The sequence below is a fragment of the Vicugna pacos genome, chromosome 1 (genome assembly GCF_048564905.1).
Source record: "Vicugna pacos chromosome 1, VicPac4, whole genome shotgun sequence".
Classification (NCBI taxonomy): domain Eukaryota; kingdom Metazoa; phylum Chordata; class Mammalia; order Artiodactyla; family Camelidae; genus Vicugna; species Vicugna pacos.
Genome location: NC_132987.1, coordinates 63,692,419 through 63,706,104, shown reverse-complemented (window position 1 = coordinate 63,706,104; position 13,686 = coordinate 63,692,419). Strand labels below are relative to the sequence as shown.

The window sequence follows — 13,686 nt, the reverse complement described above, 5'->3', positions numbered from 1 at the left end:
TTATTTATTAATTACAAAGGGAAAATCAGTTAACTTTAGAGTGGACCAATCTAGTGGGCACCACCTTAAGTAAGTAACCAAAGTTAACATTACCAATAATGGGGCGAGTGAAAAAACTGTACTTCCTGATACAATGCCTGGGAAAAAACACAATTATCATCCTATGGGCTCCTGCCAAAAGTGCAAAACCCAAACCTAATCATGAGGCATCATGTTCCAAACTGAGGAACATTCTACAAAATAACTGGCCCGTGTTCTGCAAAAAATGACAAGGTCACGAAAGACAAAGAAAGGCTAAGGAACTGTTCCAGATTAAATGAGACTAAAGAGGTGTGACAACTGAATGCACTGTATTGATGCTGGACTGGACCCTGGGCTGGGGGAGAAAGCTATAGAATAGTAGCGGGATAACTGGCAAATGTGGAATGTGAACCTGGATGAGATAATAGGATTCATCAATGTTCCATGTCTCGCTCTTGAAAAATATGCTGTGGCTAGATAAAAGTCCTGTTCTTAGGAAGCAGACACTGAAGTATTTATGGGTAAGGGGACGTGATGTCTACAAATTACTTTCAAATGGTTTGGGAAACTGTATACAGAATATAACATGTATTAAATCTCTGGAATAGAAAGGGAGAGAGCACATGCACAGATAATGAAGCAGAAGGAGAAAATGTTAGCTGGTAAATCTGAGTCAAGTATATGAGGGTTCTTTGTACTACTGCAACTTTCTCTAAGTGTGAAATGTTATCAAAATTTCAAAAGTTTAAAAATAAATACGTAATGACTGCAATAAAAGCAATTAAAAAAATAGCCCAGACATATTTTTAAAATAGCTCACTCACTCTCGTACCCCTAGTGCCCAATATGGAACAGGTACTTACTAAATGTGTTAGTTGAACGAATGAGTGAATGAATAAAATGTGCTTTAGAAAGTGACATTAGACACCTGTTTTAAGGTAGCAGACAGAATATTCATTTTCCTATCTTCCAAATGGCCATGAAAAGGACAGAAAAGATGTAATTTTTTAAGTATGAAACTATAACTTTAACTAGAAGAGGAAAAAAACAAGTGCTACCAGAAGATCAGACATTTGGAGACATTCCTGCAGATGGACTTGAAGGGGCAAAAAAAAAAGCAAGTGACAGACCAGCCCAGGGCAGCCAAGAGCAGAGAAGTCTTATAAGACTCCTGAGAAGTTCCAAGTTCAGAGTGAGCCAATGCTAGGAGCGGACATGGGCCAGGGCACTCACTGGGCATAACCTTATCCTGGAGGCTTTATGGAGATGGAAGTAAGACACATGACGCTTATAGCATAAAAGACTGGAGGGCAGAGCCAGTAAATGGGCCTACATGATTGCCAGGTTCCTACATTTTACATTAAAGTGGTACAATATTAACTCTAAATCAACTGTGAAAATTTTTAATGTATATTTAATGCCTAGAGCAGCCATTCTCAAACTTTTTGAACTCCAGACCCATTTACATCCTTAAAAATTATTGAGGACCCCAAAGAACTTCTGTTTATGTGTGTTGTAACTATCAATACTTACCATACTAGGAAATTTAAAGGGAAATATTTAAAAATATTTATTAATCAAACATAATAATAAGCCCATTATCTGTTAAAATAAGTAACATGTGTGCATGAAAAATAACTACTTTCCCAAACAAAAACGTTTAGTGAAAAGAGAGCCTTGTTATACAATTTGCAAATCATTTTAATGTCTGGCCTGATAGAAGACAGCTGGATTCTCATATCTACTTCTGCATCCAATCTGTTGTAAAATGTTGTTTCTGAAGTATATGAAAACAATCTGGCCTCCCCTACTTCTATAGTTAGAAAAGGGAAGAGTAATCCATATATGAAAAAAATTCTTGCAACTCAAAAGATAAGAGAATTGTACCCCCCCCAAAAAGTGACATGGAATATAAGAAACAACAGTAGCTGTGTATGAACCGAAAGAATTAAAGGAAACTTGAAGCCACAAAGTTTTAATAACTTATAATTGTATTTTCTTCTCAATGAGCCTCAGTTAAACACACATATATGCATCTTACTCCTGTAAATGCTATTTATAGATTCAAAATTTTTATTAACCAACTATAATAAATACGGAAATGTTCATTACAATTACAGAAAAATAAATTTTATAAACCTTGACAATGCAAAAATAACCCAACTAACAAGAAATTAGAAATGAAATGAGAAATGGAAGAAACAGTAAATCTGCCAATGCCCTCTTTCTTCATATCAGGAAGCAATAAGTAAACTGATAATAAATTGAGAACTTAGTCAAGAAATAGAGGTATAAATAAATTATTTAAAGTTACACTGATAATCACTTGGGAAAATGAAAACCAGAAACCATTAGCAACTGTCGCTGGGGAATGGAGGCAAAGGAAGAGAGGAAGAAGGCTTTTAATTTTATATCATTTTCTACTGTTTAAAAAAATTTTTTTCACTGCATGCATGTAGTAATTCTCTGATAAAAATACTAACTTATTTTTTTGTTTAAAGAAAAATTTATCACATAATTAGAAATATTTGAAAAATAAAATGCTGACCTCGAGTTAGTCCTTTATTTATAACTCAACTTCATTTTATGCAGTGGATGAATTCACCAAACGATGCCTGTGATTTGAATCACATGTTTTAAAATGTATTGGATATACAGTCCACTTAAAAATAGTGAAGAAGCCTTTGGTAAAATTAATGTCCATAAAATTTGTGTGTTTTTTTAATTAGAATTTGCTTTTGCTATGTGTTGTTCTTTGCTGATAATTGCCTAATATAAAAAAGGAAAGTTACTAAAAATGAGTTACAGCTTTCTTTTTTAAGTTTTGCAAACACTGGGATTTGCAATAGAGCAAATTTATCACCTGGATCAGACATACCTAGTTTTGGTGAAGTGAGGGCCGCAAGACCACCATGGCTCAAGTTCATCAGTAAGCACCTGAGTCCTGCAACTGCCCACAGGGACTGTGGGTGTGACTTACAAGCTATCTGCAGATTGGAAAAAGAATGTCACAGAATTTTTTACACAGATCAGTGGTTTTTAACTCCACGATATTTTCTCTTCCTTTATAACCGTTCATGTAACGAAGAAAACACTCACACACCAAAACAAAACCAAATGAAAGGTACTTTCCTCCTGAGGCGCAGTAATGACAACAATGTCCTACTGGATAGGGACCCAAGCCAGAACTGGTACTGACTCTGAAGACCGCTCATGCCAAGCTGTTCTGAAGCACACCACCCTCACTACCTCCACCGCCAGCCTTGGGTTTTTTTTTTGTATATATGTATTTTTTATTGAAGTATAGTCAGTTTACAATGTTGTGCCAATTTCTGATGTACCACAGTCTTTTGATTACAGTATTTAACTCAGAAGGAAAGAAAAAAATTTTTTTAATCAGATTACATTATATTTGATCACAATTAAAGAGCAAAAAAAAATACTGAAGTATACTCAGGTATGCATATTTCTTTAAATCTTCCTACAATTGTTTGATATTGTTTTATGAATATAGATCTATCTGGTGTTTAAACTATTATCCTGAAGAGATATATTTTGGTCACAGAAAGTACAAAATGAATGAAAAAAACAAACTAAAACTCAGTTATCCACCCCTATAGGAAGCCAGGTTGTTCCATCAGGCCAGACCAGAGTGGCTCCTTACTCAAATTACAAGAATAGTACTTCAGAGTCATTAGCATAGCCATCTAGGATTCTCCTTGCAAACCCCAAACTATTAAACAATGGCAAGAGCTGCATTTTTTCTACACCTGGCCATGGATGAAATGTACCCTAAGGCTCCCAGGTTCCAGGACCGTAATCTCTTTTTTTCTGCCACCTCCAGAAGGTGGTTCTCTCCAGGTACCACTGGTGTTTCACAGTGAAGCTAATTCTTAAGCCTGAACACCTTTCACTTGCATTGAGCCCCTCCCAAAGATTACATCTAATTTTGTATTTGTAATTTGTATCCTTTTTACCAAAGAGAAGCCCTAAGAGTTGTACAAGCTTCCTGCTCTACAGAAACTGGGAGGGAAATAGGAGACATGGCTCCAGGAACTCCAGATATGAGCCCGTCTCTTCCACCCCACCCCTCTGGACGCCAGTTTCCTTATCCTTAAGAGGGGCGAACAAGATGGTCTTGTCCTAGGTTCTCTTTCCTTTTCTCCTCAGGTGCATTCATTTCTCTATATTCTAACAAAGCAATATGCTGTTATCTAGAGTGGGGCTGCCAAGGCTCACTGTGCATATTGCCTTTTAAAAGATGCTAAAACAGTCCTGAAAAAAATGCATAGCAAAAAAACAAGTTGGTTCGTAATTGTACACTGGCGAATGAGGACACAGAAAATAAAAGCAAAGCTTTCACAATGAAGCCTCGCCCCAGTGCTGAAAATCATATTATAACCAAAAGATTGGATGCATTAAGATCAACCTAGAGCTATATTATGGGGTCATGGGCTCATGGGCTCATGGGTTCGTTCCTGCCTGGCTGGGAAACACCATTTGCATCTGTCTTTGGGCAAGTCATTCTAACTCTCTGGGCTTGTTTATTTTGACAAGCTAAGCATGAGGACAGGGCCAGATCTTTAAGGATCCCTCTGTCTCTTAACACGTTTGCTTCCTTCTGTCTCTCTTGCTGGTGCTACCACATGTTCACCAGTGCCCCACAACTCGACCAGACTCTCTTTCTTATCCTTACCATGCCAAGCGAACCTAGGTAAGATACTGAATGGAGGAGGAGACAGGGAGAGAGCAAAGGAGAGGACAGAGAAGGGAAAGAGGGCAGGAAGTCTGGCAGTGCTGGGTCGTGGTGCAGGATCAGAGGCGGCTCACACCGGGGCTCACATGTGGGCCGGATGCTGCGGCTCCGGTGGGCACCTCTTCCCTGGCTCTGCAGCGGGGATTTTTCTCAGTGATTAGCTCAGGCCAGCCAGACTTTAGCCCCCAGACTTCCTAGGAAAGAGTCCTCACAGACCCACTCCTGCTGGAGCTCAAGCCTCCAGCTGGATGAAGAAGAAGGAATATAAGTTCCTTGCACGAGCTAACCTGTGGCTGTTGGTGACCCGTTCTCAGGCCAGGGCATGACACAGCTTCCCTTTAAGTTTCTCTGGAGAGCATCCAACTCTCGGAGAAGGAGGGCTGCTCATCAGGTTAGTCGCAGCTATCCCTTATTCCACAGAAATTAAGAGATTTCTGTTTTAGTATCTCCAGCACTAGCTGGAGATCCTGACAAGAAGAGCACCTGGTAAACAGCGGGTAAGCTGAGCTGCATATGCCCCTTGCTGAGAGCGCTGGACCCCGCTGGACTTCAGCCTCACACACTTGCCATCTCTCCCTGTCTCCGAAACTCGTTTTCTCCTGCCACTTCCTCTTCCTGACACACTGTGTCTGTTAGAGTCCTCTCTATCCCGTGATTGGTGGACCCAAGCATGGACTCGAAGGCTGTTAGCCTCCCTCTGGCACCAGCTGCTCCTTAGCTTCCTAGCTCCATGTTTCACAAATAGCCTCCTCGACTGGGTTTCAATGTGAAATGCGCTTCATCCAATCACCGAACATGCCCTGTATTTAGTGCTCACCATGTGACAGGCACTGGGCCAGATCCTTCTGCATATGGCATAAGAACCCTGAAAATCAGGTACATTCACTCCATCTAGCAGTTGTGGAAACAGACCACAAGCCCTTGAGTAACTTGCCCAAGGGCTCAGCCCGTCTAGTGGCACAGTCAGAATTTGGAACCCAGATTCCCAGGGTCAAGTCCACCACCAAACTACACCTCACATCAATGATGCGCCTGGGAACAGAGGCTCATCAAACAAGACTCACACCTCCACAAGTTCAGTAGGTCCTCAAATACATGCACAAGCACATGCACATGCAGACACGCGCACGCGCACACACACACACACACACACACTCCCAAACCACTCCAGACCCATCTAGGCCTAGAAAGCACCCCATCTTCCTCAGTGAACTGCCCACCCCACAGAATGTCCACACTCTGGATTTGACCAATGGAATCATTCTGGATTTGGGACACCTGCCTTAGGTCATCTAACTGCCTTTGCTGTGCTGAGTCATGCATCTATTTGCCAACTGAATCCTCTGATCATTCATATCCCTACCTCATGGACCAAATACATACTCCGCACCTTAGCTTTATTATTAGCCAACATGTACAGAATGCTTACTATGAACAAGCACTGTACTGAATGTTTACATGAATCATCTCTGTCAACCTTCGTAATTCTCTAGGGTGGGTTCTATTACTGTATCCCCTTTACAGGTGAGGATACAAAGGCTTAGCCAGGTTAAGTAACTTGCCCCAAGTCACAAAGGGACAGAGCCACTACCTGAACCCTGGCAGCACCATTAACCCTCAGATCTACAGCCTCTTCTCAGCTGGCCCCCTTATTACTGACCAACACACACACAGCTACCCCACTGGGTCCTGAGACAGTAAAGCCAAACCAAGCATCCATTCATTCACCATTCCACCTAACTCACAAGCATCCCTCCTCCTGCCAGATCTCCTGAGAGCCACTTTCCAATCACAGTAGCCAAGAGAAGAACAGATCTGAACTGAAGGGTTTAGGGTAACACCCAGCCTGTCTTCCCGCTGGGCACTGCCTTCCTGGACAGTGTTCTTCAGACTCCAAAGCTCTTAGCAGAAGTCCTGACTCCCAAAACTGGAGTGAAGGGAGAAAAAGGTTTATGGGAAACTTCTGGAGGACCAGCCACTTCAATCATGTCAGCCATCCAGGCTGCAACCTGGTCCCACACAGGCTTTGCTCAGGCCAGAGGCATAGAGCAGAAAGGATTAAAGGCAACAACTATGCCTTGGTTCAAAGTGCCTCCGTTTTTCACCTGTCAACCAAAATAATCAAATCTACTTCAGAATGTTATGAAGATTAGGACAATGCATGTTAAATGTTCAGCACATAAGAAATGCCCACCAGTTGTTAGTTATTATCATTTTCTTACCCTCTCAGCCTGGGATGTGCTTCCCGACTTTACCACTGATGGTAAAGTCCTAATGCACATAGCAGCTCCCTCAGTCCCTAGCCAGGTGAGCTCAGTTTAGCAGAACAAGCATTGATTGAGCATCTTCCATATGCTGAGCACTAATGGCAGGTACTGAGAACACAGAAATGATAAGACATGCCCCTGAACTTGAGCCGTTCACAGGCCTAAGGAAGACAGGAAAGAAACAGCTCACTTCAAGGCCACTCAGTAAATGCAGTGACAGAGATGTGGGAGCGGGGAAAGCCAGTCAGATCATGGAGGCTGTGGATGCCAAGGTAAGTTTGAACTGAATTCTGAAGGCAGTAAGAAACCATTGAAAAGCTATAAGCAAAGGAGTCAAATGCACAGATTTACGCTTTAAAAACAGATCACTCTTAGCAGAAGGAAGGAAATAATAAAAATCAGGGAGGAAATAAATAAAATAGAGATTTAAAAAATAGAAAAATAAGTCAAATCAAAAGCTCGTTTTTTGAAAGAGTAAATAAAATCAACAAACTGCTGGCCAAACTCACAAAGAAGAAAAGAGAGAGCACAAATAAACAAAATAAGAAAGGAAAATGGAGAAATTACAACAAATAACATAGAAATATAGAATCTCATATGAGAATATTATGAAAAACTATATGGAAGCAAAATGGATAACCAAGAGGAGATGGGTAAGTTTCTGGAAACATACAGTCCACCAAGACTGAATCAAGAAGAAACTGACCACTTGAACAAATCGATCACTAGAAATGAAATCGAATTAGCAATTAAAAAAAAAACCTACTTACAAATAAAAGTGCAGGACTGGATGGCTTCACCGGGGAATTCTACCAAACATACAAAGAAGAACTCATACCAGTCCTTTTCAAACTTTTCCGGAAGATTGAAAAGGAGGGAATACTCCCAAACTCATTCTATGATGCCACCATCACCCTGAGACCAAAGCCAGGCAAAGACACTACCAAAAAAGAGAATTACAGACCAATATCACTGATGAACATAGATGAAAAAATCCTTACCAAAATATTAGCAAATAGAATCCAACAGCACATAAAAAAGACTGTTCATCATGATCAAGTGAGGTTCATCCCAGGGACACAAGGGTGGTTCAACATACAGAAATCAATCAATGTAATACATCACATCAACAAGAGAAAGGACAAAAACCACATGATCATCTCAATTGATGCAGAAAAAGCATTTGATAAAATTCAACACCCATTTATGACAAAAATTCTCACCAAAGTGGGTATAGAGGGAACATATCTCAACATAATAAAAGCTATATATGACAAACCTACAGCCAGCATAGTACTCAATGGTGAAAAACTCAAAAGCTTCCCACTAAAATCTGGGACAAGACAAGGATGCCCACTATCACCACTCCTATTCAAAATAGTCTTGGAAGTCCTAGCCACAGCAATCAAGCAAGAGAGAGAAATAAAAGGGATCCAAACTGGAAAAGAAGAGGTAAAATTGTCACTATATGCAGATGACATGATACTATATATAGAAAACCCTAAAAGGTCCACACAAAAACTACTAGAAATAATCGAAGAATTCAGCAAGATAGCAGGTTACAAGATTAACGTACAAAAAAAAAGTTGCATTTCTTTATATTAACAATGAATCAACAGGAAAAGAAAGTAAAGAAACAATCCCCTTTAAAATAACACCCAAAGTAATAAAATACCTAGGAATAAATCTAACCAAGGAGGTGAAAGGCTTATTCAGAGAGAACTATAAACCATTGATGAAGGAAATAAAGAAGACAAAAAAATGGAAAGATATCCCATGCTCCTGGATTGTAAGAATCAATATTGTTAAAATGGTCATACTGCCCAAGGCACTCTACATAGTTAACACAATCCCTATCAAATTACCCAGGACATATTTCATAGAACTAAAACAAATCATAATAAAATTTATATGGGATCACAAAATACCCAGAATTGCCAAAGCATTACTGAAGAAAAAGAAAGAGGCTGGAGGAATAACCCTCCCAGACTTCAGACAATACTACAGAGACCCAGTCATCAAGACAGCATGGTATTGGTACAATAACAGACAAAGGGACCAATAGAACAGAACAGAGAGCCCAGAAATGAACCCACAAACTTCTGGTCAACTAATCTTTGACAAAAGAGGCAAGAACACGCAATGGAATAAAGACAGTCTCCTCAGTAAATGGTGTTGGGAAAACTGGACAGCAGCATGAAATCAGTGAAGCTAGAACACTCCCTTACATCATACACAAAAATAAACTCAAAATGGATCAAAGATTTAAACATAAGACAAGATGCAATAAACCTCCTAGAAGGAAACATAGGCAAAACATTATCTCACATACATCTCAAAAATGTACTCCTAGGGCAGTCTATCCAAGCAATAGGAATAAAAGCAAGAATAAACAAATGGGACCTAATGAAACTTACAAGCTTCTGCACAGCAAAGGAAACCAGAAGTAAAACAAGAAGAAAACCTACGGAATGGGAGAAAATTTTTGTAGAAGATGAAACTGAAAAAGGCTTGGTCTCCAGAATATATAAGCAGCTCATACGACTTAATAAGAAAAAAAAAACAACCCAATCCAAAAATGGGCAAAAGAACTAAACAAGCAATTCTCCAAGGAATAAATAAAAATGATCAATAGGCACATGAAAAAATGCTCAATATCACTAATTATCAGAGAAATGCAAATCAAAACTACGATGAGGTATCACCTCACACCAGTCAGAATGGCCATCATTCAAAAGTCCACAAACGACAAATGCTAGGGAGACTGTGGAGAAAAGGGAACCCTTCTACACTGCTGGTGGAAATGCAGTTTGGTGCAGTCACTGTGGAAAACAGTATGCAGACTCCTCAAAAGACTATGAATAGACTTACCTTATGACCCAGGAATCTCGCTCCTGGGCATATACCCAGAAGGAACCCTACTTGAAAAAGACACCTGCACCTTAATGTTCATAGAAGCACTATTTACAATAGCAAAGGCATGGAAACAGCCTATATGTCCATCGATAGATGACTGGATAAAGAAGAAGTGGTATATTTATACAATGGAATAATATTCATCCATAAAAAATGACAACATAATGCCGTTTACAGCCACATGGATGTCCCTGGAGAATGTCATTCTAAGTGAAGTAAGCCAGAAAGAGAAAGAAAAATACCATATGAGATTGCTCATATGTGGAATCTAAAAAAAAAAAGAAAGAAAGAAAGAAAAAGACAAAAGAACATAAATACAAAACAGAAACAGACTCATAGACATAGAATACAAACTTGTGGTTGCCAAGGGGGTGGGGGGTGGGAAGGGACAGACTGGGAGTTCAAAATTTGTAGATACTGACAGGCATGTATAGCACAGGGAAATATATACAAGATCTTGTGGTAGCTCACAGTGAAAAAGAATGTGACAATGAATATATGTAAGTTCACGTATAACTGAAAAATTGTCCTCTACACTGGAAATTGACACAACACTGTAAACTGACTATAACTCAATTAAAAAAAAAACTGATCACTTTAGTAGAAAGCAGTTAGGAACATATGAATAATCCAATCAAGAAATGACACCTTGGACAAGACAGTGCAAGGGAGACAGAGAAAAAAGGGATGGATTTCAAAGATGCTAGATAATGAACACCAAAGGCCTTGACACTGTCTAATCCCTCAGTGTTCGGAGATTGAGGGAGAGGGAGAGGGATAGGGAGGTAATATAGAGGCATTTACATCCACCATTTAAAAAATCAACTCTCTCTTACGGCACTCAGGGCAATTTAACTTGCACTGTGGTCATCTGCTTCTTGTTCATTTGGTTAGTCAAGTAGCATTTACTGTCCGCTTAAATGCCAGGCCCTGCCTCAGGTGCCAATGACAAAGCAGCTGAGCGAGAAGTTCAGCAAAGACCAGCAAAAGGGGAAAGATATGAGCACAGAGCCTGGGGAATGCTGACCTTTGGCCGGAAGGTGGGGCACAAAGAGGAAGATGCAGGGGACCAGGCTCAAAACTCAGCCTGGGTCAGACTGTGCTGGACCCAAGCTAAGGAGTTTGAACTCTGGGTGGACATAGGGAGCCACTGAAGGTTTTAAAAAGAGGAGAGAGGATCCCAGCTGAGCCTTAATGGATCCCTCTCACAGAGTTGAACCAAGAATTGTCTTGTCTCTCTTTTTGGAATCGCTGGAGACAAGGGCATCCTTGTCATCTTGTTTCTTGCTTAACACGCACCCATTCTTAAGCAAGTAGTCCACAAGTGTATGTTACGGGCACAAACACTCAGGTATGCATCCAAAGAAAATGCATGGCAAGTATGTAGAGAGACTGGTTAAGCTAAATAAAGTGGAAGACTTCTGACACATCAAGGTCTTTCCAAGCTTCCTCGATCACACTAAAAACATGTTTCGCCTAGGAGCGAACAGCTGTGGCTAAGAGTTCTGAAATATCTTTGAGGAGCTATTCCAAGTCTCTGGGCACCCATTCCTAAAGCAGCTTGAATACTTCCAGGGCTGGGTGTAAGGAGCTCAGGACAGGATGCAGGATACAGCTCTGGGCCTGCCAGGGTGAAGGGGAGCGACAGCGATACCTTTTGCTGAGCACTGGCCACCTGCCAGCCATCCTGCTGTATTTTTCATGTGTACCTGTGCACATGAAGAGGCAGTAACTAGCCAGTTTGGATTCTCCCACCCCAACCTTGAACCCCATCTGCCTCACCAGCCTCTGTCCTTTGGCTCAAAACCTCCAGGTTTGGAACCCTGCTCTCTTGCTATTGTGTAAGGCCATGAGTTGATTCTCTCCCCTCTTGGGGGATTCATTCCCCCTGTTATAATGCCAGGAGACCCTCCTGCCACTCTCTACAAAGATGAGAAAAATGCAAGGGACAGTGAAAACTTCAAGGCTGAGTGATCATTATACAGCCAAGACCCTGGGTGCAAGTAGCTTCCTGATAAACATCCAAGTATGGTTTGTTTGCTTTTAAGGGTTTAACTCTCTGTTTCTAGGGACAGCCACTTAAGTTCCATACCTACACTGAATATTTACTATAACTAATCATCAACAGGGAGAGGATAAAGAAAAAGAAAAACGAAAACCTGCAGACATCAGGGAATCCAGAAATCTATTTAGCTTCAGCATACATGAGTTTTTCAGAAATAAATTTACCTTCTTACACTGGTTTGATTCAATATTAAAAAGAGTTGATATTATCTGAGTCCTCTGTTCATGGAAACCCTCCATGGCTGGGGGGAGGAGTGTCCAGGATTCAAAATCCACTACAAATACCAAAGACGTTTTTGCACACAGATGGTTAAGAGTTGACTGCAATATTTTCTCAATTAAGCTGGAATACCAAAATAAACTTCTGAGACCATTACTTTTAAAGTGCACTGTAATGTTTCCATTCAGCTTCCTGTCTGGTGACCCTATACTCACAGACCCCCACACCACCCAGGCCTACCTGCTGGGCTGCCTCGAGGAAGAGTTCCTGCACTTGAGACATCTGGGCCGTTCTGGTAGAAATGGGGGTCCTGGTGGTCTGGGTGGGGAGACCCCTCTGGAAGGTAAACACCATCCTTGGTCAGGCTGACTCCTCCTTCCCTCTATCCTTATTGCCCATCCTTCCCCTAAATCGGACAAGGCCCTGGCTAAGGACGGGACCTTGTTCTGCCTCATCTGGAAACATCCCCTTCCCTCTTTGGTACCCCAACAGAGCCCACTCATCCTTCAGAGCCTCCCTCTACTCAAATTTTGCTGTCCTTTTAAAGCCACAGCTGCCCCCAGTTCTCTTTCTTCCCTGAGCTCCTTCAATATGAAGGTCAGAGCCAATGGCCCAGCCCTGGAGGACACAGTTTTACACTCCTCTCCTTCCTTGTGAACCCAGTGGTCCAGGGCAAGAGCACCATCAGCTCACTAGAACTGGTTGCACGTGGTGAAAGGACCCCGAGATTTACCGAGACCCGCTCCGGAGCCAGAGCCCCAACCCCTGGAGTCTGGGTCAGAGCTGGGACGTGCATCCCTGCGGTACCCCGACTTACGCGAACCCCAGACAGCGCAGCGCACGCCCCCTCCAGCCTAGGCGCCGCCAATACCAAGCTCTCAGGAATCCTGGGCCAGGCGGAGGCGGGTGTCTGCTTGGCCGTATGCAGACGTGCCAGGTGAGGACGAGGGGGCCTACCTGAGCAGGGGGCCCAAGGTGACCCAAGCGCCCCCCGGACTACAGGACAGAGCTCCCGACAGGAGAGCAGCCGCCCCTAGACCACCGCGCGCACTCCCCACCCCCCAGCCGCTCGGCGTCCGCCCGCACCAGTTCCCGGCACGCCAGCACCTAGCGCGGGGCCCGCCCAGTCCCCGCCCCACCGCCACGTGGCTGACCAGGTGTTCGCCGCGCGGGGCCCGGCTGTCCCGCTGACGAGGCGTCCCGCCCTGGCTCGGGCACCCGGGCCACGAGTCTCGGGTCCAGGTGGAGAAGGAGGGGGCCGCGGAGACTTCCCTTCCCCGAGGACGGTGCCCGCACACTCCCAGCCGCCCAGTAGGGCTCCCAGAATAAGGGAACCGCAATCTCGACCCGGGTGGGGAGCGACTGGGCAGGGGCTGGGGGGTGGGGGAGGTTAGGGGGAGGTCCCGCAAGCTCTCAGACTCGACCAGCCACTGCCGCCGCCG

The 13,686-nt window shown here is 42.7% G+C and overlaps 1 protein-coding gene across 1 annotated transcript in view; it reads right to left on the bottom strand.

The window, feature by feature from the left end:
- Positions 1-13,327, bottom strand: part of SLC12A8 (solute carrier family 12 member 8) — a 120,194-nt gene extending 106,867 nt beyond the window's left edge. The window contains exons 1-2 of the mRNA XM_006200894.4: positions 13,062-13,327; positions 12,485-12,580 (exon numbers count right to left, since the gene is read on the bottom strand). Coding sequence (XP_006200956.1) covers positions 12,485-12,526 — 42 coding nt within the window. The 5' untranslated portion in view covers positions 12,527-12,580; positions 13,062-13,327. The remainder of the gene's footprint in view (positions 1-12,484; positions 12,581-13,061) is intronic.
- Positions 13,328-13,686: the final 359 nt, after the last annotated feature.